We start from the raw sequence: 25,646 nt of genomic DNA on the forward strand, positions 1-25,646 counted from the left end.
GAGATATGCCAACCATCCGTCCAGGTGCTGGGGACACAGCAGCGAAGAGGATGGACAGAATCCCAGCTTTCATGGAGTTACATTCTAGTGAGGGCAAATGACAGGAAGTACAGCTAGCAATTCTAGAGCACTCAAATGTTTTATTATGCGTTTTCACATTTACTTTCACAAGAACTTCAGTAGGTAATACTATCTTCGGAGACGAATTTCAGTCGACTTTAGGAGGATTTTTCAGATTCTGAAGAAATAAAAGAACATAACAAAGGAGGCAAGATCGGAAGGGGGCTTAAAGATCCCTCACTTTATAAATGAGAAACCCAGGCCGGGAGAGGTGAAATGCTTTGTGCAGTTAATGACCGAGTCAGGGCTGATATCAAGCTACCCCAGTTTTAGGCCTGTGACCTTTCTACTGCTACTGCTCCTCCTAATCTTACTTCTCCTTTTACTAGGGGCTAAGAGTGGAGGTTAATATGCCAGGCATTTTGCATTACTCACAACTACCCTGTGATAAGTATTTTTTAAATCTCCATTTTACACGTGCAAAATAGCACTGAAAGTAGGGTCAGAAAGAGAGGAAGAAGTTAAAGCTGAGTTAGGAAATGATTTAGGCCACTAAATCATATTTTGAAAAGCTGGGTGGAGTGTTGTTTGGATAGAGAACTTTGGTAAAATACCTGGGGCTTTTTTGCCATCTTGTACCTGTTACCTTTCTTCTTTGGACGTCTTTTCCAACTTATTTGCAAAAGGGTAAGAATGTCTTAAGGTTTTGAGCTGGCATCTGCTGATTCAGCAATATTTTAAACACGGAGAAATCATTTTGATGAATGCAATGTTTTCCAACGACCACACAGAAAATGTCTATACAGATAAGCAAAAAATGAAAACTTCAATGAATAATTCAAGGGACTTCAGTCTTTAAGGAGCGTTCCGACGGTAATAAAAATTTGGAGGGAACTGCTTACAGTGAAGACTACGTCTTCCGGCGTGCACCGCGCTCGCCGTAAGGAAGTCGTCCTTCGTCATTGGGCCTGAGCACCACTAGCCGCGCAATGCACCTCGGGGATTGTAGTTTTACTGGATGCCAAACAGCGTCAACGGCCCAAGATGCAATCACCGGAAGTGCCGGCCCTGGGAGGTGGAGCCTGGGGGGCGGCGGCGGCGGCTACCGTGGCGGTTGCCAGGAGCCCGCGTTGCCGCCTGAGATCCGTAATATGGCGGGGAAGAGGAGGAGAAGGCGGCGGTGGACCGAACTGCGCTCTGTCGCTACCAATTGAGCCTTTTGCTTCCCGACGAGGCCCGGGGCGAGGGCATAAAAGCTGACCCGGCCGTGGGGGAACCAGGTGTGTGCGTGAGGAGGGGCTCTATCCTGAGCATATCTAGGCTGACAGACCACCGGAGGAGGTGGGACTGGCGCCTTGCGTTGCTGAGGGCAGCTAAGCACTGAGCCCTAAGTCAGATATTGGGTTCCGGGACCCTCGAGCTTCTGGAAAGGCAGCCGGGTGTGGTGAGGCGGCAGTCCCGGGGGCCGGCGGCAGCGGGCGCGGAGGTGATGCTCGGATGCTGGCACCGCTTTGGTGGGCCCTCGGGATAGAGCCGTATTCGAGGAGCTTGGAGAGGTGGGATTGGGGCTCTGGGGTGAGGGCACGGGGTCCTTTGAAAATAAACCTTGCCCAGCTGTTTGGGGCCGTTTCTCTTTTCCCACGCTGATGGAGAGGGAGGGGTCCCCAGTGTGCACTGGCCGTTTCTCAACGCCGGTTACCACAACCAGAGGCACTAGGAGCGCCGTTTACCCTGCTTTTGCTAGTCTTTGGGGCATAAACGTGAGGATAATCAAGCATATTCTCTTGATTGTGCTGATGTTGCTAGGTGTTAGCTTTTCTTGTCTAGTTGTAGCCCCAGCCCGTGCCCTTCCGCCCTCCCCCCAATTTGGCAATTTGAAGAGGAGGGGTCTGGAAACAGAGAAGGAAGCTGTTGCCCTCCTTTCTATGTCCCCCTTTAAAAAAATCACATTTTGAATCTTACCAGGAACCAAGCACTCCCCTAGTGATAAAAATCATCATCATCATCTTCATAGTACAAACAGCCTCTATTTCTGATGACTTTCTGCGTGACCTGCATTCTAATTGCCCTCCATTGCATTTCCTCATTGAATTCGCACAGAATCCCTTTGAGACAGATATGCTACCTCTATTTTACAGATGAGGAAACTGAGGCATAGATATGGTAAGTGGCTTGCCAAGAGCCCACGGCTAGTATATGTCTGAATAAGAAACCAACCCCTGTTCTGCCTCTATAAGAAGTTTATATTTTGTGGAGGACTGATGGATTAACAGCCAGAGAGGATCTGAAAATAAGACAGGATCTGTTCTCTTGTTTCTTTTACCATTCCCTTCAGTGACATTTCTGGCAGAGGACTGGTGAGGAGCAGATAGCATGGGGTTTACCAAAAGGCTCATGGAGAAGGGGCAGTAGTACTTGTTTGGTATAAATGGAGAAGACAAGGCATGTTTGAACATGCTGTAGCTGACAAATTGTTCATTGAAGTGGACGAGTATTGCCCAGTAGTAAAGTATGGGGCTGTAAATTTGTGGTTGGGGTTGCTCTCAGTCTTTCTCCCTTAGAATAAAGCCTTGCTAACTGTGGTAATTGTAGTGTGAGAAACGTAGGGCCCTCTCGCTTACTCAATATGGAATGTGGACTGCACACCTTTTAAAGGATTGCCTTTCAAGTTTACAGATTGAAATATATTACATATATTGAATATGTAATTTCAGATTCTCTTGAGACTAGGGTCATCCATAAATCATCATTCTTTAAGTTCCATTCTTCCTTACTGCTTTCTCTTTTGCTATATAGTTCACTCTTTTCCTGGTTTATATTGTTGTTTGAGCTAATTACTGTAATTCTTTTATTCAGTACTTTTATCAAGTGCCTACTGTGTGCAGATACTGTTCTATTTAATGGGGATTCAGTGGTGATCAACACTGAGAAGTTACCTGTGCTTATGGAACTTACGTTTTGGTGGAGGAAGACAGACAAAAACCAAGGAAATAAACAAGATAATTTCAGATAGTGGTAAGTGCTGTGAAAATTGGGAAACAGCAGGGAAAAGTGATAGTGATTGAGGCAGGGTTAATTTAGATGGGGAAAGTTGGGAGGACATCTAAATTGATATTGAAGAATAAGAAAGATCCAGTCATGCTCTAGGATCAATTGGTAATCTCCCTAACTTTCAAATTAGCACTTTTTTCTTTTGAATGTTTAATATACTACCACATGCCATAAAATATGCTGTGATAATATATTGCGTATATCTGTAATATAAAGGACATACACGTTGTATTAGTAAAGCAGCGAGGTACATCTATTTGAAGAAAAACAAAATTGTTGTCATAAAGATATTTTATTTCTTTAAATTTCCCAGAACTTTAAAATGGAATTTCATGCTTTGCTTGTCTATCCAGAGAAAGTATATTACATTAATTGTAATTATCTATTTGCATTATTTGTGTGTGATGCTGAATGCATGGTGCATGATTATATTAAAAATGTTTTGAAGTATTTTAACAAAAATGGGTTCATTTGAATTTCTCTTACTTGATAGTTACTGCATATTTTGGTGGTGAAGATATTTTTATGTGAGTTTAAATCTAAATGAAAAGCCAGGTCTTATATGGTTATCATGCAGGAAAGTATTTTGTTTTTTACTTTTGTTCTGTGAATTTAAGATTGCAAAATATATCACTCATATTCTAAGGAACCATTTCTTTAAAATTCAGCTCCCTTTACATAAGTTGATTGTAGAAATAATTACAATAGATGGGATGGTAGGAAGAAATTTTGTTATTGATAAGACTACCAGTTCATCAGAAGCAGGAACATTTTAAAAATAATTTAATCGTAATTTGAATATTCTTTTTCTTCATTTCTAATTTAGCTATATTTTTTCCTGGCACTGTTCTGTATTGAATTCTTAAGTAGTTTGAGGCTTAGACTAGTATCAAATTCTATCTAATTTATTTCATCGTTGCGTGTCCTAATCATGAATTCAATTTCCCTGCCTTTTCTTTTTCTAAGTAGGTAATTATTTTAAAATGAACACTTAAAGGAAATGATTGTGTTAGGTTTTCTGTTTTCACAGTTTATACCTTTACCGGTTATGATTCTGATAAGGTCTTTTTATTTCTCCTTGCTTATTTAAAGGAAACAGTGCCGCACATAATGCTATACAAGTAGGCAGTCAATAAATATTTAATGCTTTCTAGATGAATGTGTATGGTTTCTAATCCTTCCTGGTTAGTTGTATTTTCATTACTATCATCACCATTTCCCAGAATTTTTGCTTTTATTGGCCTGATTGTTTTAGTTTGGTGATGGTTCCAATTTTCAATAATAAATAGAATTTCTACCAAAGTTGAATGATTTTCATCTCAGAGTTGGTTAGTGCTTGCCTAAAACTATATTCTTAAGATATGCGATTAAAAGCCTTTGAACTTCATAATAGAGGGACTTTTTTGGTGGGGGGTGCATAGTCCGGGAATTGAACCTAGGTCTCCCACATGGAAGGCAGGCATTCTATAATAGAAGAACTTTTTAAAAGTAAATGTCCTCTTTTATTTAAAGAGCCTCTTAAACTTTTTTGGGCTAAAAAAAGCATTTCTGCCTTTGAATGATATCATTTTTCCTGTGGTGTGTACATAAGGCTTGTTAAAGAAAATCTAATGTTCTGTTTTACAATCTGAAGTTAATAAAGTGGCACAGAACTTTGTTTTCTTTAACAAGATTTTACTGGTGAGCTCTTAGTACTTTGTAAACTAACTATATTTAAAGATTAATTTACATTTAAATATTTCAGAAATATATAAAATAAGGAGCAAGGCTTACCTGGGTAGACTCTTGAGTTACTTTCCTGTCCCCAAGAATTAGCTTCTGATCAGTGAAACAATTATGGGAAGGCCACTTCTAAGAATTGGGAACTCTAGGAGCGTTTCATGGTTGTACAGAAGTCACCAAGTATTTGAGACCTGTTTTTCTCAATGTATTAAAAATGTCATATTTTACCCTTGCAGTGTGATTGTGGGAAGATGGAAGAGTATGAGAAGTTCTGTGAGAAAAGTCTTGCCAGAGTCCAAGAGGCATCACTCTCCAGAGAGAGCTTTCTACCTGCCCAGTCTGAAAGCATCTCACTTATTCGCTTCCATGGAGTGGCTGTACTTTCTCCACTGGTAAAAGTTCTTTATTTTTCAATGATTTTTTCCTATAGTGATCCACTAAACGACTCCAACTTTTATCAGTAAATTATTTTTTAGCTGGGCTGAGAAACATGTTTTTAAATATTTTTGGTATTCAGGACTAAAAGCCAAATGAGGTGGGATGAGTAAAGAATTTGCCTTTCTGAAAAATTATTTGTAACACATTATTTGAAAAATGCCAGCTTAAGCAGCTGTTTCTTTTCCTTTTCATAAGTTGTCTTTAGATGCGTACTAACTATGTTTTAGCACAGAAGCTGAAAGGTGACAGTATAGACGGTATAGCCCAAGCTCTCAAGGCAGATTGACTTGGATTCAAACCTGAGTCCACCTGCCTCTGCCACCTACTAAGTGATTAGCCTTGCTCAGACATTAAACATCTTCTACCCTCGATTTTGTCAACTGTGTGTTTATGAATATGCTGATTCCCAGAGCAGGGAAAGGGTTACCTGAGATAAAGCAAGGTAATTGCTTGGTATAATTCACAATATGCATATCAAAGATGTGCAAGACAACTGGTGAAATCTTTTGGATCCACACTTGATATGATTATCTTCTTAAAGCAAGTTGCAAATTTTAGTGAACAATTATTTTAAATATGAGTAAAATGACCTTTCAAATTGTGTTTATAAAAACTGGAAAAGTATCAGTAACATATAAAAGTGCTAATTTCCTTAATGTATAAAAAAACTTATAAATCGATAAAAAAACCTAATATAAAAGTGGGCAAAGAATGTAGTCACTTCACAGAAAAAAAGGAAAAGTGTATAAACATTTGAAAAGATGCCTACCCTTATTCATAATTAAAGAAATAATGAAATGAGTTAGCATTTCCCAACTGGATTGGCAAAGATCTGATAGTACCCAGTGATACTTAGATTGTATGAAAAAAGGCACTTTCAATACACTTTTGCTGAGAGAATAAGTTGATTTATTTTTTGGTGAGCAGTTTGGTGGGCTCTATCATAATATAGACGTGTACATAAACTTTGTCTCAGCAATTTCATTTCGAGGACTGTCCTACAATTATATGTGTATATGTACCCGAAGAAATACGAGCAAGGTGATAACAGCATTGTTTAAAATAGCAAAAGATTGATAAACAAATTAAATGTCTATAAATAGTGGACTAACTGTGGTTCATTTTATAAATTTTCATACACACCATTAAAATGATTAAAGTAGATCTCAGTGTGCTGGCATGGAAAGATCTCCAGGGTCTACTGTAAATCATTGCAGCGAGTATGCTCCCAGTGCAGAGTAGTGAGTACAAGCCCAGACTCGAGCCTTATGACCAGGGCTCAAATGATTGTTCTGCAGTTTACCTGCTGTGTGAATATGTGGTCCATTTTCCTCATTTGCCGTTTGCTTGTTTTATTTCTTTAATCTCTTTTACTCTGTAACAGTCCTTTACCTTTTTTAAAAATGGTATTGTCTGGTACAATGCCCTAATTTTAGGATTTTTCCTATTATTTCCTCATGGTGATGTTTAACTTGTTACTCTATTCTCTGTCCTTCCTATAAACTGGAAGTTGAATCTCAAAGTTTGATTAGATTTAGGTTAAACATTTTTGGTGCGAATTCTTTGGCAAAGATATTGTGTACTTTATTGTAAATTATATCAGTAGTTGTATAATGCCCAGTTGTCCCATTAGTGATATTTAGTTTGAATAATTGCATATAGTGGTAATTGCTGTTAGGCTCTTAAAAGGTACACATTTTCCCGTTTTTAATTAGCAAATAAACTGTGGGATGATTCTTTGGTACTATGCAAATAAGAAAAAGAAAATTTAAACATTTTTTTCCCTTTTTTTAAAAACTTTTTTATTGTATAGGGTAACATAGATGCAAAGCAAATAAACAAGAAAGCAATAGTTTTCAAAGCACTCTTCAACAAGTGGTTACAGGACAGATCACAGAGTTTGTTCATGAGCTACCATACAGTCCTCTCATATTTTTCCTTCCAACTGCTCCAGAATATAGAAGGGCTTAAATATTTTTTTATCATCACAATCAACTTTTTTTCCTTCTTTTTTTGTGAAAAATAACATATTTACAAAAAAACTGTAAATTTCAAAGCACAGCACCACAGTTAGTTGTAGAACATATTTTAGACTTAAACATAGATTACAATTTCATAATTTTAGGTTTTTACGTCTAGCTGCTCTAAAATACTGTAGATTAAAAGAGATTCAACATTCATATTCATTTGTCAAATCCTATCTTCTATGTATAACTCCATTGTCACCTTTGATCTTTCCATACCTCTCCTTAGGGTTGTTGGGCTATGGCAATTCTGAATTTTTGATATTGGAAGAGTCTGTCACTAATGTGGGGTAGGGAGATGGAATTAGCTGATGTTCTAGAGAGGCCGGGCTAGGTTTCAGGACTTAGCTGGACCAGGGGCCTATCTGGAGGTTGTAGGTTTCTGGAAAGTTACTCTAGTGCATGGAACCCTTGTGGAATCTTATATATTGCTCTAGGTGTTCTTTAGGATTGACTGGAGTTGTCCTGATTAGGGGTTGGCAGGTTATGATAGGTAGCAAGGCCTACCTGAAGCTTGCGTAAGAGCAACCTCCAGAGTAGCCTCTCGACTCTATTTGAACTCTCTCTGCCACTGATACTTTATTAATTACACTTCTTTTTCCCCTTTTGGTCAGGATGGAATTGTTGATTCCACGGTGCCAGGTCTGATCCCTGGGAGTTGTCTCCCACATCACCAGGGAGACTTTCACCCTTGGATGTCATGTCCCATGTAGTGGGGAGGGCAATGATTTCACTTGCCGAGTTGTATTTAGAGAGAGTGAGGCCGCATCTGAACAACAACAGAGGTCCTCCAGAAGTAACTCTTCAGCATGCCTATAGGTAGTCTAAGCATCTCTGCTACCTACATAAGCTTCACAAGAGTAAGCCTTATGATCGAGGGCATGGCCTATTAATTTGGGTGTCCCTAAAGTTTGACACAGTATCAGGGGATTCCCTGATGATAAGGTTTAATAGTTCTGTATTCTTTCACCCCTCCCTTATGGGACTTTGCCAATACTTATTGATTATCTACTTAATATACTCTAGGATGTTTCCAGGCATTACAATAATCTATATAGGATTAAAGGACCTCTTTCTTATGCTGTGCTCCCTGTTAAACAACATTTTTTATAAGATATTTGATGACATATTGCTTGATAATTTAATATGAACCAGAATATCTGAGCCTTCTTGATTAAGGTCTGTGACTCCATTATTTATTTATTTATAAGCAAAATCTGATGTTTATGGAACTTAATCCAAGTTTTTGTTGTATTTGTATGTTTTTCCAGTGTGTAAGTTTAATCTTCTTGATCATAGTGACTAAATGTCCCCAAATTTAAAATAAGGATTTAAATCCACTGTAAAACAATATAATGCTTCAAAGCCTTCAATTATTTTAGGTATATTATATTTTTATTGGAAGATATATGTTCTGATGGAACAAAATATGTTCTGATTTTGTAAGTAAATAGAACATTATCAGATTCATTTTTCATTAAACCTTTGGACATTTTCTTGAGGCAGCAAAGAAATCGTGTATTAAGTAGAAGATTAGGAATTAGAGAATCTACCTAATCCAGTGAAGTACATTGCCAAATGAAAAGCTCAGTAGTGGCCAGAAGCACTAATTTTATCTCTGTCATTTTAGAGCATATGATGAGTGAACAGGTTTTTTTCCTTCCTTTAAAAAATTTTTTTTTCTATTAAGAATAATTTTCATACCGTGAAATGCACAAATCTTAAGTGTTACAGTTCTGTGAGTTTTGATACATTCATAGAAGGTACACTCATGCAGAAGGTACACTCATGCAGAAGGTACACTCATGCAGAAGGTACACTCATGCAGAATGTTTTCATCACCACAGAAAGATCTCATGCTCCCTCCCAGTCATACCCCTAACCCCCACCACTCTTATTTCTTAAACCATAGATTAGTTTTATCTATTGCACATATTTTTATCATCCTCATTGAAAACTTCCTGTTTTTATATTTCTATAATTGAGAAATAATTACATATCTATGATGTTTTCCAGCTTAATATTGAGAGAAGAAAGGAAATGCAACAAGAAAAGCAGAAAGCACTTGATGCAGAAGCAAGAAAGCAGGTTAATAAGAAGAAAGCTTTATTGACTCGTGTCCAGGAGATTCTTGAAAATGTTCAGGTATGTAATTTAAGATATTTTAGATTACAATTAAAATCATAAAGTTATTACCAGTAAGCATTGATGATAATTTTCAGAAATGTGTTTGTACTTACTAATTTACCGGAATATATTTGCAGTTTACTTTTATATTTGAGAAGCTTTGTAATTTGTGATATTTCATTTCAGTTACTCCAAAAAATATTCACTCGTGTTAGTGAAGCTCAGTGCTTGAATTAGATATTTAGACAATGGAGCCGTGCACTGAGTATAATTGCTTATTGTCTGTATCTTATGACTCTAAAAACATTAAACTCTTAGTCACAAAATGATGGAATTGATCATTGTAGTTTACTCCTGAATTAATTAGACTTTTGACTAAATGACCTTATTCTCATTCTCTGCAAAATAAATAAAATAACTGCCCCCCGTTTTTGTTTTTTTTTTTTGGTGAAAATTCTGCTTTTAGATGCACAGATGCAATTTAGAGTACATAAATAGAATTGTCTAGATGTATCCTAAATTGAAAGTAAATTCATTTAAACTTACCTGCACCTTTGCAATTATTTTCATTTAGCTTAATTTAAAGTTGTATAAATAATATATTTGTTTTAAGGTCTGGATTATTTCTTATTAAAAAGAAAAACTAACAAATTAAATTGAACAAATAATTTCTGCCATTGTATATTAGTACTGTTTTGTTGCTTGCATCTTTTATTTTGTTTTTCTTTTTCATACTCTTAAGGGTTTGTGGTTTGTCTTTGTAATTCATACTAGATGACACATGTATAGTCAACCTTAGGATATTTTCTATTGTTACTTTTATTTCTCTGTGTGTAGTATGCTGTGATTTTAATTTGTAGATTAAAATTACTGTTCATATTAAATAAAAAGATGACGTGCTGATTTAACAGTAAGGTGGGTTTTGGACTTAGTGTATATTTTTTATTATTGAAATAAATATGGCATAGCATTATTGGTTCTTTGAGGGGAGCTATCAAATATTCTAGTAATAAAATTATTGTTGAATCTGAGAATTTTCTCTTTAAAAGATCATATGCAAGGCATGCAACATTGTGAATGAATCTGTGGGACATTTGGTGAGGCAAAATAAGTCAGAAATAAGAGGGGGGAAGATCATATACAGTGTTGAACTATAGATAATTAATTATGCAGTAGAGAAATTTTATATGATATGAATAGATTTCTAAGATCCATTTCACCTTTAAAACCTATGACTTTATGACAGATTTTTAAAAAAATTTAACTAATATAACCAAAGGCTCATTTTAGTGGTATACGAAAAAACATAGCTGCTGAATATCATAAATGTGAAATATTTTATTCAAGGAAATAATTTATATTGCTTAAACTGATGAACATATTCTTGGATTTCATGAAATCCAAGAATATATATATATATATATATATTTCCATCCTTTTGGGTTTATTTTGGGCCTGAGGTTGTGACTAAGCTATTAAATCTTGTTATACTGTTGTTGCATAGTACCTTGGAACCATTACATGTCTTGGGATTTGAAAAGTAAAACAGGAGTGCCATATGGTCTAGAAGAAAAACAAGTACATAACAAAAACAACCTAAAAACACATTTTAATGTTCAGGATTCTGGAACCTATATTCCTATGATATCATGATAATGATTTCTTCCACTTTAGTAAATGGATGTGTAATCTTTAGAAATCATCCTGTTCACTTATATTTCTTGTGAAGTCAAATTAGATATAAAATGCAGTTTTATTTTTCTGTTAGATCTCTTGTGTATACAATTTTTCTCAACTTAATCTATGACATTTTTACTTATTTTCCTTGTCTAAAACTGAATTAACATATTGTTCTTTTAATTGACCATCAGTCTAATCAAATATTGTTTTAATGAATTTGGTATTGACATTTTTCTTATTTTTGAGCAACTTAAGCTACATGGGCAAGCAATCATTTACCATAAATTTGCTTCATTTTATAGAGGGATTTTAGTTAAAATTTAGAATCATCATTTAGAAGTCAGGAGTCCTATTACTAAATTATTTTTGTTTAATCAGTGTCCTGGAAAATTAATCTTTGTTAGAGAGGAAATCATTTATATTTGAGATTTAATTACTTGCTATTTTTCTCATACATTGATATCGCAAGACAATAGCGCTTATAGGAGGAACAGTTAGTGATGTTAATGACATATACCAGACGAAAGTTAAGGAAATGCTTCTATTCTGAGATTAAATGACATATAAAAATACATGAAAGTACTATGTATGTGTAGGTATATATTTGATTCCAATTAGATAATTTCCTTTTTCTCTTTAATCTTGTTTAATAAGTAGACCAACATGACCAATAGATGTTTTCTAAATTTTACCATAGAAAAGGTCATCTTTGTGTTGTTAAATTATCAGAATTCTGAATTTTCAGTTTCAGTTGCATTTTAAGAAAACATTGAAATCAGAGGCTTTTTTTAGTGCAATGAGGAAATAATAATTTTTAAATTTCCTTTTTCAGGTTAGAAAAGCACCTAATGCCAGTGATTTTGACCAGTGGGAGATTGAAGCAGTTTTCTCTAATTCACAAGTCAGCAATTCGAATGTTCCTGCTACATTTCCAAATATTTTGCCAAGCCCCACTGAAAACTCTACTTCAGCAAAACTAGAAAAGATAGGAAATTTGCCTTTGGAAAATGAAAACAAATTTAAATCTAATGATGTGACTATACCTAGAGACTCAGAAGAATTTAGTTGTCTGAAACAATGTGATAATTCAAATATTTGCCATGGAGTAAATGATGCTTCTTTAAATACCTCTTCAGCAACCTCACTAAAGATTCTGACTTCTAATAGTCTGTTCGCAACAAAAGAACAGGGTCCATCACTGTTGGAAGAAGTCATCCCAGATCCCTACACAATGAGTCTTCAGAATCTGATGAAAAAATCAAAGGACTATATAGAAAGAGAACAATTTAGACGCAGTCTGAGAAATAATGCGAAAAAGAGTGTTAATGAGAGCCATTCAGACAAAGAAAATGATGGTGTTAAGGTGGCTGACTGTGTAAAGGAGAAGGCCCAGCTGATAGGCAAACACTGTGGCTCAGTTATTCCTGACAAACCACGCCTTAATAACTCAATTGTTTGCCAAGGTGCTTCCGCTCAAGCAAGCATCATGAATACGTCAGTTTTAGCTAGCTTTTCTAAAGTGGACTTACCTGTACAAACTGGCCATTCCACCGTTTTAGATTCTGATTCTGACTTTAAAGTCATTCCCACTTTTGTTTCTGAGAATAATGTTATCAGAAATCTTACTGGTTCTTATGCCAAATTACCTAGTCCGGAGCCAAGCATGAGTCCTAAAATGCATCGAAGACGTTCTAGGCCATCATCAGCTTGTCATATACTTATAAATAACCCAATAAATGCCTGTGAATTAAGCCCTAAAGGAAAAGAACAAGCAGTGGACTTAGTTGTTCAAGATACTGATGAAAAAACAAATGTACTTGAAACTGTGCCAAAATTACCAATTGATTTAGCAGGAGTTTGTTCAAGCAAGGTTTATGACAGTGGAAGTACATTGGAAGCCACAGAGGAAATGGTTTTAGGTAAATCAAGCCAAATATGTCAGTCTTCAGGAAATCAATTAGAAAATAAAGTTATTCATGGACTTGCTACCATGGAAGATCAGTTAACATCTGATGGGAGAGGATCACACAAAATGGACAATGCTTGTACCATAGTGCCAAGATTGTATGAACCGTATGTCACCAGTAAATGTACAGCAAACCAAAACTTTGGAACTGTGAATGAACTCAAGTCAGCCAATATGTTAGAGAACAACTCCTGCAATTTACAGATGGAGCTGAATAAGTCTTATGATGTAAAAAACCCATCTCCTTTACTGATGCAGAATCAGAATAACAGACAGCAGATGAACACACCTACAGTGTCCTGTGAGAGTGAACTCTTTTTGGAAAATAGTTTTGAGAAAGTTAAACGGAGACTTGACTTAGATATTGATAGTTTGCAGAAAGAAAGTTGCCCTTATGACGTGACAACTGGAATAGCTGAACAGGAAAGGCAGCATTTGCCGGAAAAAAGATACCCTAAGGGATCTGTCTTCGTTAACAAGAATAAAATTGTAGAAAATAGTTCCAAAGGTAAGACAGCTTTGAAGCATTCAATGCCCGCAAAGCAGCTGGCACCTTTGTTTTTTAAAAAAAGTTGTTTTTTTTTTGCAAAAAAAGTTTTTCCCATCTGTTTATCAAGGTACTTAATTGCATTTACCTTATTAGAGAGCATATAATTAGCTATAGTTTATTGCCATTTGGTAGTCTTTCTTTAAAAATTTTTAAAATTTAATTAATGAAGCTTTCACAGCCCACTTGGTATTATAGAGGATATTATTAATGATTGCAAAAAAAAGTTCTTGCAAGAAACATCACTCATAGTTTTAATCTGGTCTGTTGCTGTGGAGTCTTCCTTTTGTACTATGGTTTCTAATGTTTTTGTCAGTCTGCTGTTTAACTTCTAATGAGATCTTCATGTAGTTGGCCTACTACTACTTGTAGTAGTATCAATAAATACTTCAACATCAAATTATTAGAGAAAATATCACAAATAAGGATCTCTGAATGCTGTTTTGAGAATGGTTTCTTTACTGATAATAATTATTTTTTTTAATTTCTTCCACATCCAGTGTTATATTAGCAGCATGTTTCCAAAACTTGTTTCTTTTTTATTACTCCTTAGTTTGTTGTCATGGTCAATACTTTATTACTGATGTAGAAGACATATAAAGAAGACAGATATTTCATATCTTAGTCTTAGATATTTCAGTTCTAATGTGATATATATCTTCCTGGGGGAAAAAAACCACATGCATTCTATAAAGTGGCAAACTAAAAATAACAGGGCTTGTAGAAAATATAGGGTTGGGGTAGACTGCTTAAAACCGATGCAACTTTGTAACAGCTCTAATAAAAACAACAGTTGGTACCTGGGGAGCCAAATTCAGTCCCGTAAGTAGACAGTATAGCATGGCTAGGTGTTGCCACAGTGAATATTGCAAATACACAAAAACAATGGAGTGACAATTCTGGCAGTGCTTTAATAAGAGCAAGACTAGTGGGTGCGAGATAATGTCAGTGCAGCTAATCATGGAGCCAGTTGGGTTGCTGTCAAAGTGAACCCCTCTTCTGAATAGAACTTTATGTATAAAGTTCTTAAGATATAACTGCATGAGCTACTGGTGCCAGTTCAGTGATTGTACTGAGGGTTTTTTTTTTTATTTCTGAAGATTATAATTCAACTCCTACTTTTCAGCTTCCTTTGCCTCTGAAAAATTATATATAAACAAATGCAAATTGTAGTGGAATAAAACACATTTAGGAAAAAGAACAAACATAGGAAGACCATAGCAGGGCAATAGCATATAATATACTTATCTGTAATGAAAATCATTTTTTTATTTGGAAAGGATTTTTTTAATTTAGTTGAATTATGGGAGATCCATGAATATACACATGCTACATCTGTGTGATGATATTTCAACATTTCAGTATGTCTCTCCACATTCTATTTAGTAAACCTGTTATAATTATTTAATAATTATATAGTTATAATTATTAATATAAGTTATATTAATTATTTTAATATTTTAAACTATTTAATTTTAATTTTTAACTATTTAATTATAACTTATATTAAGTTATAATAATTAAATAGTTATAATTATTTAATAAATTCATTTAGTTAATAATTTAAATATTTGGAATTTTAATCCAGTATATTTGGAACCTTAAGCTGAGAAAACTGTACATAGTCAAAGAACCATATGTTCTAAAAATCAAAACAAAATTGCAAGCTCCAAAACCAGAGATCCTGGAGAAGAACAAGAGTCAAAGGAATAGAGATGAGGTCCAGATGAGAATCTCATCTTGAAGTTAATTGGAGTAAGGAGAATCTTGACTGAATATATGGTTTTGGCTACATCAGTTCAGACCATGATGGGATCTGTGAATGAGTAGGAGAGGTGATGAGATATATGGTACAGGCCTTTATGTGATAGCATGAAGTAAGGGAGTGGCAAAATGAGAATGTAGTTTAAGTAGGAACCTGCCTGCCTCTTGATCACATTATATCATATTAAGGAATATTCTCTATTTAGAAGCAAAATTTAAATTGATGGAAAATACCAGATATTAGATTTGTAGTAAATATGCTGAATTTGAGGGGATATACTTCTTTTCAGAAGGCGAGGAGATGCTAAAAAGCAGGATGTTAGCTTTTGAAGAAATGCGCAAAAGACTAGAAGAACAGCATGCCCAGCAGTTATCACTACTCATAGCTGAGCAGGAAAGGGAACAGGAAAGATTGCAAAAGGTGAGAAATTAAAATGTGGGGGTGCAAGGATGGTAAGTACAACTTAGCAGGGGTTATCTATTGACTTTGGTCGTGTATCGGATATTTGTATTTTACCTCCTATATATTTGATGCATGGATAGTGTTTTTATTGCCCAAATGTGAGGTTTACTATTTAGATCCTTATCTAAAAGTAATTGTACAACTTATCAAAAAGAGTACTTTATTCTTGGTTCAAAATATTATAAAAAGGTATTTTGTAAATGGATGTCAAAATACATATTTTGCAACAGCTAATATCACAAGAGGCAGGACACTTGTTTTATGATTATTATAGTTAATGTATCACATTTCAAATATGATTAAATGATTGTCATGCTTTTATTTGAGGGAAGAGAATTAGAAATGCATAATAATTTGTTAATAATTCCATTAAATTTTGGCTAAGCCTAAAATGATAGGATTTTTTAAAACAATTGAACAAAGATCTAGCATCTTAGAATAATCTATCAACCTGCAGGAAATAGAAGAACAGGAGAAAATGTTAAAAGAGAAGAAGGCGATAACAGCAGAAGTCTCTGAGTTGGACGTTAACAATGCGGTGGAGTTAGAGTGGAGAAAAATAAGTGACTCTGGTATATATTTAAAAATCCTTTTCCATCTAAAAAAATTATTCTGTACACTTCAAAATTGTAGCTCCTTTCATCAGGTAATTCTATGTCCAACCCATTGCTATTTGCTAGCTGCTTAGTAACCAGTGAAAAATGAAATGGTGGCAACAGATCAGAGACTGGTGAGCAAGTGTTGCTGAGAAAAGAACACCTTAGTGAGGAAAATATCATGAAATTCGACTCACAGTCCAGGCATTGTTCTTTCATGCAGCAGGTGACATGCTCCAAGTAAATATAGTTTGCTGTTTCCCAAGTGATCTTGAATTACATGTAATTCCCCGTTCCCTAGAAGAGCTTATCTTCATGTCTTCAATTATCCTGAGATGCTGTTTGTGTGAAAAGATCCATCTGGAGTATAAGTTTAAAATTCATAAATATTTGAAATCTGCATGTGGATCAGTTGCAGAGGGCAGTTGTTTTATTTAATGAGTGTTATGTGTTTGTTTGGATGTTCTGCATATTCTGATTATATGACATCAAGTGTAATGCTATATACATATTTCTCTAGGTTTCACAAATTCTGTGCTGCAGCATAGTTTTGGATCTGCCAGTGAAGCACCATTCTACCTCTGGGGATCATCAACTAGTGGCTTGACCAAAATTTCAGTAGCAAGGCCTTTTGGAAGGGTCAAAACTAACTGGGTTCAGGTAGGCAACCTTAATTTTTTTAAAGAGTTATATTAGGTTATACAAATGAGCATGAATATTTTTGTCATATATCAAATAGCTTTTATTAGAGATAAAACTACACAGAACATATCAATATAGAATAATTTAGCTCATTATAATAGATTAAGAAAAGATTTGAGTTAATGCTGTGATTCTTAAACATTTTGACTGTCTTTTTTCTTAGGTTTTCAGTCCAGAAGTACAAGTGAAATTTAACAAAATAACTGCAGTGGCAAAAGGGTTTCTAACTCGTCGTCTTATGCAGACAGAAAAGCTGAAACAACTTCGACAAACTGTGAAAGTAAAGAAATTGTCAAATTTTTGTATTGCATTTCTGTCTCGATTCTATTCATCTTCTTTTGACAGTTTGGCTGGCAGATTAATTCAGAATTTAGGCAGATCAAACTTTTTTTAGTCAGTGTATTATAGGCATTTTTAGAAGTTCGATTATTAATCTCATTCAGATAATTTAAAAAGTTGTGTATGAAGTAGTAGCTTTATTTGGTTTTTTTTTTGGCTCACTTTAAAGAGTGTGCTGTTTGACTTTTAATAAATAACAGTTTTGTCTTAGTTATTTTGGGATTGACTGAGAAAAAGAACAAAAGGAAACATCAATGATCATGAATCTTTCTAGAAAAATGGTTTTTGAAAGAGCCTTTTCTTTTTTTTAGGACACTATGGAGTTTATAAGAAGTTTTCACTCAGAAGCACCATTAAAGCGAGGATTTGTTTCAGCCCAAGATGCTTCTCTTCAGGAAAGAGTATTAGCTCAGGTAAATTCATCCTGAGGCTTTTAAGAAACAGGAATGTTATATTTCTCTCCCTTCATTTGATGAAAATAGGTTTCAGGTTTTCTGTAAATAAAATAAGTGTATGTAGTACTACTGAACTCTAACCTCATCTGTTTGTGATGGTTACAATATTTTCTTCCTTTGAATCTAGTTGCGTGCTGCCCTGTATGGTATTCACGACATATTCTTTGTAATGGATGCAGCTGAAAGAATGTCTATTCTGCATCATGATCGAGAAGTTCGCAAAGAGAAAATGCTCAGGCAAATGGTGTGTTTGAATGATTTTCTAATAAGTAAGGCTATTCTGGATGTGGGGTAATTGTAACTAATTGCCATTCTTTATTGAATTCAGCAGCCTTCCTATAATTGTTAACCATAGATAACTGCCAGGATTGCCAGCAATATTTAAATCTGTGGAAAGTTTAAAAGAAATTGGTGAAAGAATTTCATACTGTTTCCTGATCAGGTCTGTGGTTTGAATCATTGGTCTTTGTGTACCTGGCCAAAGAAAAACAAGCAAAATCTGTGGTATTTCATTGGGAAAGATAATTTTAATTACTGTTTAAAAATTGAACTGCTTCAATTATAAAGAATAACCAAATCAGAGTTAAAAATAGTAATAAAGAGAAGCTTTTCTGTGCAGTTAGGGATCATCCTATACTATAATATAAGTGGTATTATTGGAGCCACTAGAGCTTTGTTACTTTTGTATTTTAAAGGATAAAATGAAAAGCCCACGAGTGGCTCTTTCAGCTGCAACACAGAAGTCTCTTGATAGGAAGAAATACATGAAGTAAGTTTCTTTGTGCCATGTCACATTAGTTATTATCAAACCAGTTCATTTTAGTTATCTCCTGGTCTGTTGGTACATTTGAATTAGACATAAAGGACAGCTAACTTTTCTACGGCCAAGGTGATAGAAATCTCTTTTATATTAAGAGATTCATTAAAATAAAGTGGTGGAATCGGAACTAATCTTTAGATAAATTTATTAACTGCTTAATTCATCAATGCTTAACTTGTATAATTGACAACTGATTGAACAACCTTAGAAACAGTTAATCCTTATTCAGTGTTAAATTGCATATCTTATAAATATGTTCTATTTCTGATATATTCTGAAAACTTCATGGGAGGAGAAACTTAATGGGAAGAATACCCATAAATATTTTTAAAATATTTGCTTTCTTGAAAGCTGTCTTTAGTACACTTGGTGCATGTGTTAAGGTAGTACATCAACTTTTAAATGATGTTTTGTTCCTATCATTCTTTATCAACATTTTTAACCATGCCTTTTTTCCCTTCTCTAAATATATTGTTTGTGTCCTTATTTTTATATTGTGTTAGAGCGGCTGAAATGGGCATGCCAAATAAGAAAATTCTCGTTAAACAAAATCCTTCTGAAACAAGGTGAGAAAAATCACTGTCTCAGTGAAAGGCTACTTTTTAATATATATATAATAAAATTTTATAAATCTCAAGCTTTTTCTTTTGTTAGCTTTGTTCTACTTTATCTAAGTAGAATGCTCACTGCTGAGTTGGAGGATTGTAGGCTCAGGATCCATATTAACACCTGGTCATTTGCCTGGTCGTGTGCCAGACCATATGCTCCCAGAGCTTTCAGTAGTACATTCTATCTCAGGTAGAAATTTGAGCCTGCTAGGTCGACAGTACCACAGTTTGGTACTTATTGGCCTGTGTCCTCTCTTGTAAAATGAGAGTGTTATTTTTTTGCCTCAGATGTTTGAATGGAAAAGTTGGCTTTTGTAACGTATATAAATGAATTATCTTAGAGTACCAGAAGTAACACTTACGTTGGACATAGGTATTTCCTGATAAAAACCTAAAGTACCTGTTCAAAAGGTACTGGACTTAAACTGAAGTAGCATATTAATATGTTTCAATGAATATACTTGGCTTTGTAGTAATATATAGTCATTAAATGGATGACTTCAATCTCACTGTTAACAATTTTTCATCCGTGGAGAGTAAAAGGGACAAAACAGAATTATCCTTTTGGATTAATTTTTTTTTTTTGCGTGCATGGTCTGGAAATCAAACCCAGGTCTCCTGCATGAAAGGTGAGCCTTCTACTACTGAACGACCTGGATTAATTTTTTATTTACTTTGTCAACAGAGTCCTTCAGCCAAACCAAGGACAGAATGCTCCTGTTCACAGGCTACTTAGTAGACAAGGGTAAGTATGTCAAACACATGGGGATTTAAAAGTATTCAAATCAAGATTAGTTTTTAGAGAGACAAATATTATTTTAGTACTCTTTACATAAAGGATAACTGTTTTTCAAATATGATATTTTTATAACATTAGGAGTATCTTTTTAAAAGTTGTAGTACATTTATTTTGTTTTCAAAGATAGTTCTCTGGGTGTACTGTTGTGTATTGTATTTTAATTGTCATCTTATGTTGGCATGTTTTTACCATTTTCTTCATACTATTTTACTCATTATATATTTAAACAACGTCCATATAGTAAGTGCAGTGTTACCCAAGTGATTCTCCAACAAAGTATGAGCCAGTGGTTACAGGTTCTTGCAGAAGCAAAAGTATAGCTTCCTTACTGTGCACATGCATGAGACTTAAATTCTTTTCAAGCTTATTTGTGTGTTGAACAGTTGACACAGTGTGGTTGCCTTCTTGGAATGTTCAACATTTAGATTCTAATGCAAGTGACTTATTTTTTTATATTCAATTAGAACCCCTAAGACATCAGTGAAGGGGGTTGTGCAAAATAGACAGAAGTCTTCACAGAGCAGAGTGCCTAACAGAGCGCCTGTGTCAGGTGTGTAGAAAACCAGTCTCTGAAGCCCATTCAATTGAAAGAAGTACACAAGCTGTCCTATAACTCAGGCCATCTAAGTGGGATATATTGTTTGTCTTTCCTTGCCACATAAATTTGGCATATTCATTCATTCCTGTAGTGATCATTTGTGTTGGTATTTTGTGGCAGTTAGATAAAACTGTTTCCAATCTTAATTTCGGTAAGGAGTCCATGAAGAGCACTATGTATTTTTTAATTTGAAAAATTTGAGAACTTATCCATGTTTTAATCTAGAAAATCTTTTTATAAATGTGTAAAATATCATGATCCGCTGATACCTAAGCTGGTCTAAGCAAAAGTATGTCTGGTCAGCTTTGGGGAGGTGTATCATCCAGGAATGTTTGTATCTGTGCATAAAGGGAATGAAAAATTTCTCCATCTGACATGAGATCACATGCGAATATGCCAGGTGGGAGGGGGTAAGTTTTATTTTTGTTTTTTCTTTAATTTTTTGCTCAGTAAGAAACTTGAGCTTAATCTCTCCTGATGTTCATTATTCGAGAATTATTTAAGGGCTAAAGTAAAAAATGTGTAAAAACTTTGTTTTATGGTGGCAAGAAGACATTCAATATTGAGCTAATCCAAAATTCTTAATCTGCTGTTTTAATATTTTTAGGTATCTTTTTAAAGACACTTTGATATGCTCACTAAATTACATGATCCATTATAAATACTTTGGAAATGCTCTGCCTTAACTATACCACTTTCTACACATTTAAAACAATGTTAATCAGTGGGCATTGAAGAGTAAATCTTTAACCAATTCTAATCTTCCCATTAATTATATAACTAAGCATATTTTAGAACTTTTATTACTTAGTGATTTCCTCCAAGTTAGGAGGGGACAAATAATGTAACTTTTTTTCATTTTATCATGATTTGTTCAATTATATTCAAAGAGGTAATAAAAAATTGATTTTAACTTTGAAATGATTGCCGGCCTTTTGTATATATGTAGTGAGTATAAGTGATAATGTTGTAAATATGTATATGTATAGGATAACTTAAAATTCATCTTTTGGAAGTCATTGTGACAGTCAATGGAGTTGTTTTGAAGGAGATAACCTGTTGAAGATCTTGCTTACTCTAGAGGCAGTCAGAAACAGCTGTTTTGAAAAATAACCATTTGGAAGAACTCAGAACTCAGACTACACACCAGATCTGTTGCTTGTGAAGTTAGGTGGAATTTTCAAACATTTTCAGTTTTCCCATCTTTCTTAGTGTTATATATTGTGATAAATCTTAGTTGTCTCATCACTGAAGTATTAGTATTGTTTTTATCTGTTAATACAAGTTGCCCTAGTGACCACTCTCCATGTTCTTTTCTCATGCAATTCATTTCCACCTTTTGTCACGTAAAAATCTGCACACCTAGTACCAACTACTGTTTCTGTTCAGTAATACTCAACAGTATAAGTGAACTGTCATTTTGGTTAATGATGTACAGTGAAGTACAGTATTTAGAATTATTGAGGGTGAATTGTACTGCAACATATTATTAATATAAATGAACTTAACTCTTGAATTAACATGTATGGTTAATGTGTATCTAAACAATTACAGAAATCTTTTCTGTTTTTCTAAAGATTCATGTATAAACAATTGAAAGAAACTAAAGAATTTTATCATTTTACGTACACTGAGAATTTGGCATATGATTTATTACTGTGCTGTGACTTAATACAGTGATCTATAAGTAGCTCTTAAATAGATTATTCTTTCCTGCTTAGACTTTTAATGGCCTGGATTGTTTTGAAAAAATTTGAAAGTTTGCTTTGATTTGACCCATGTGGAGAATAAACCCTATATTAAGAAATTTATAGAAAACTCATTTTTAGTTATGATGATAAAATATAATACTCTTTGACTGAAATAGAATTCTAAGATGTTGTTTGTGGCAAATCATTTAAAGTTGTTTAGTGTGGAAATTATGAATATGCAACTATGTGATTATATTAAGAATTACTGATTAGATATGTAGAATGGAATGATAAAAAAATCGTTTAGTGTGTAGTTTTCACAAATTGTTATTTCTGTTGTCATATGTTTAAAACATTTTTGCTCATTTGATGTTTTGTGCTTGACTTGAGAGTTTATAACGAAATTCAGAAACCATGAATGAAAGCAGAGGAGGAGGTAGTAATACCAAATGGTTAAGTAAAAGAGCAAGTCAGGTGGAACTGTGTTCTCAGCATCCCTCCTTCTATCTCAGTTATGTTAGGCAAGTGACTTTTTCTCCTAGCCTCAGTTTTGTTATCCTTAAAACGGTAGTAACAGTTTCTCCCACAGGATTATTGTATGTAAGGATTAAATGTGGTAATGTATATTACTTAGCTTAGTGCCTGGTATATAGTAAGCACTCATCATATGGTATTGTTATAGAAAAACTAATGTTGGTAAATAATATTAGTTTTGCTTTAATTTTAGGAGCGTATGCAGGAAAAACCCAAAGAAAGCGGCCAAATGTTGCGACAATTTAAGAAGACAACATTCACTAGGATAAACGGGGGGTGGGGGGGGGGTGTTATCCATATTATCTTCCCTGCCCAAGACCTTTTATTTAACCTGGACTCAGATTACACATACCAAGTGATGTCGAAAGGGTGAGCGATTATCTCTGATAATTTGATCAGTCTCGCTAATTACTGTCCCAGGTCCCATTTTCCTTTTAATATTTGGTTTGAGTGAAGGCAAAATAATGTTCAGTAATTGCCTCATCCCTGTGCTTAATCTGTACAGACATAATTTGTTTTACATGCCCAGATGTCTGCAGAGACCCTTTTTGTAAACTTAAAGGACATTTCATTTATTTTTACAAAATACTGAAAAGGTGTGACAGAGTACAAATAAGTTCTGACAAATTTCATTCATCTGCATTCTGATTGCTGACTTTGCTAAACAAATTATTTTATTCAAGGAAAAATTATTTCAGAAGAGCGTTTTCCCATTTTTTTTTTTTTTACATTTAAAAGCTGATTAGTTCTCAATCTGTATATTCTTTAACCCACAGTATAATCACATATGATAAAACACTTGCCTGCTTATCATGACCCACCTAAAACTAACCACAGAAGGAGCTGTGGGTCACTGTTTTGGTTAGAAGTACATATTCATGTCAATGACTAGTCTTCCAGAAATGTTTGATTTCCCATATGCTGCCCTCGTACTATTAGAAGCATATCCACTAGATTATAAAATCCTTCCTTCTGTGGAGGGTAACAAATTTGAAGAGGATAGCACAATCTTCTTGAATGTAGCATTTAGGAATACATTGTTATATCCATTTTATTAAAATAAGAATGACACATTGCATGCATTTAAACTTTCTATTTAGACCATATATTTGTTTCTTCATAGTCTGCTTTTTCTAGCATGCTTGATTTAGGAGAGAATAAAGGGCTATATGATATAATAATAAATTCAGATTTTCAAATGGAATAGTAATACTGTTCATTTGAAATTTTGCATTACTTAGAGGTGGTGATGTTTAACTTTTTTCATCACTAATGTGTTCATTAAATATATCAACCAATAATTGTTACCAAGGGAACATGACTTTATGAAAGAGGATTATACTGTTAATTTATCACACCATTTCTAAAAAGGGCTTTATGCTTCTCACATAAAATTGGAACTATGTGCATTTAATTTTTCTAACTTGAATTTTAAAGAGATAAGGCTATTTTGAAAATGCAGACTCTATATAGTCTTAATATCCTTTTAAGAAATGGAGATAAAGACTGTTTTCCAAGTTTCTGATCCATTTGAAATGTAACTTTTGCACTCAGCTGTAGACGGAAAATAATAATCTATTCTGGGTATAAACTTGATTTTCTTAATAGGGGTGTATCGTTTACACGATGACCAGAAAAAATGGATGAGCCAGAAAATTAGAAGTCAAAAGGGTCTGAATTACTAATTTTTCATTTATAGGCAAAGTGTATAAAATTATTATCTTATTAAAATGATAAACTGTGCTTTATCATTTTGAAAACTCAGGATACAGCTTATGCATATCATTATGGGTCTCTCCAGTAAGAAGAATACATGCTGAAAGTTTTGTGTACACCAGTGCAAATTAGCTAAAACAATAGTATGTTTTGGAGAAAGTTAAAATTAGTATTAGATTAAGGATGAAAACTTGAGTGTTTTTTAATTTCAAGGTAAAAACTTGTGTGTTTTATACAGCATTTTTAATGTTCACAGCCTTTTCTCATCAAAGTGCCAGACACTGTTTTGTGCTTTCGATGGATTTTAATTTATATTACATTATTTTTATTCTTATTTTTACTTTGGAATGTTCATTAACGTAAATTGTATTTATTTTTATACTTTAATTTTCATTAGTTTTGCTTCTAGGCAAAAGGCAAAATAAACTTTTCATTTTAAAGTAAATCTGGTATGGTCTTTTTTATTTACCAAGGAAAGGACTACTAAGGGATAGATATTAAAAAGTATTTGGTCATAAGATAAATGTTGTGATATAATTATTTTTTTTTACAATTAAAAGTCCCATATCCCACTTTTTAATATGGAACCTATATCAGTGCTTATTCAGCACTTGAGTTGACATGAGCTGGATTTTTCAGAAGGCAAATGTTAACTATAGAGCTGGAAATGCCATGTTAGCTTCTTAGGAGCTGGAAGCTTGCTAAAGAGCAAATGGGGAATTAGAGGGAGAAGGGAAAGAATAGTAAGGTTGAAACTTACTTCAGAGTTGCTGATTTGCACTGGGAAATTCTACATCCATGCCCTAGTGTTACAAAGCCTGATCTTGTTGGTGCCTCATCAACTATGTGACCAGAATAAAATCCTTCCCAGTTTATCTCCTATTGAGAAGATGTTACATTTGATAATCTGCAAGGCAGTGTGGGAAGAGTGCCTCACTTTGCTATG

General features: G+C 34.3%; 1 protein-coding gene and 1 long non-coding RNA gene across 6 annotated transcripts; one reads left to right on the plus strand and one right to left on the minus strand.

Moving 5' to 3' along the window:
- Positions 1–136: 136 nt before the first annotated feature.
- LOC143667458 (uncharacterized) lies at positions 137–1,165 on the minus strand. The gene is made up of 3 exons (XR_013168046.1): positions 963–1,165; positions 675–858; positions 137–238 (listed from the first exon to the last, which is right to left on the minus strand). It is a non-coding gene; the product is annotated as an uncharacterized LOC143667458 (long non-coding RNA).
- Positions 1,105–25,115, plus strand: CCP110 (centriolar coiled-coil protein 110). Of its 5 annotated transcripts, none has more exons than XM_077141699.1 (17): positions 1,105–1,340; positions 2,026–2,223; positions 2,917–3,075; positions 5,070–5,225; positions 9,312–9,440; positions 11,935–13,576; positions 15,673–15,800; positions 16,300–16,414; positions 16,959–17,098; positions 17,304–17,420; positions 17,791–17,892; positions 18,062–18,178; positions 18,630–18,703; positions 19,258–19,320; positions 20,048–20,107; positions 20,626–20,711; positions 23,178–25,115. In XM_077141699.1, exons 4-17 carry the CDS (start codon positions 5,085–5,087, stop codon positions 23,228–23,230), a joined length of 2,967 nt encoding a protein of 988 aa, XP_076997814.1. In that variant the 5' UTR covers positions 1,105–1,340; positions 2,026–2,223; positions 2,917–3,075; positions 5,070–5,084; the 3' UTR covers positions 23,231–25,115. The 5 variants fall into 5 exon arrangements, with proteins under 5 accessions (XP_076997814.1, XP_076997811.1, XP_076997813.1 ...); XM_077141696.1 differs by having other exon boundaries at positions 1,106–1,340; positions 15,670–15,800; XM_077141698.1 differs by having other exon boundaries at positions 1,106–1,340; positions 2,161–2,223; positions 15,670–15,800.
- Positions 25,116–25,646: the final 531 nt, after the last annotated feature.

Source organism: Tamandua tetradactyla, chromosome 23 (assembly GCF_023851605.1).
Source record: "Tamandua tetradactyla isolate mTamTet1 chromosome 23, mTamTet1.pri, whole genome shotgun sequence".
Classification (NCBI taxonomy): Eukaryota; Metazoa; Chordata; class Mammalia; order Pilosa; family Myrmecophagidae; genus Tamandua; species Tamandua tetradactyla.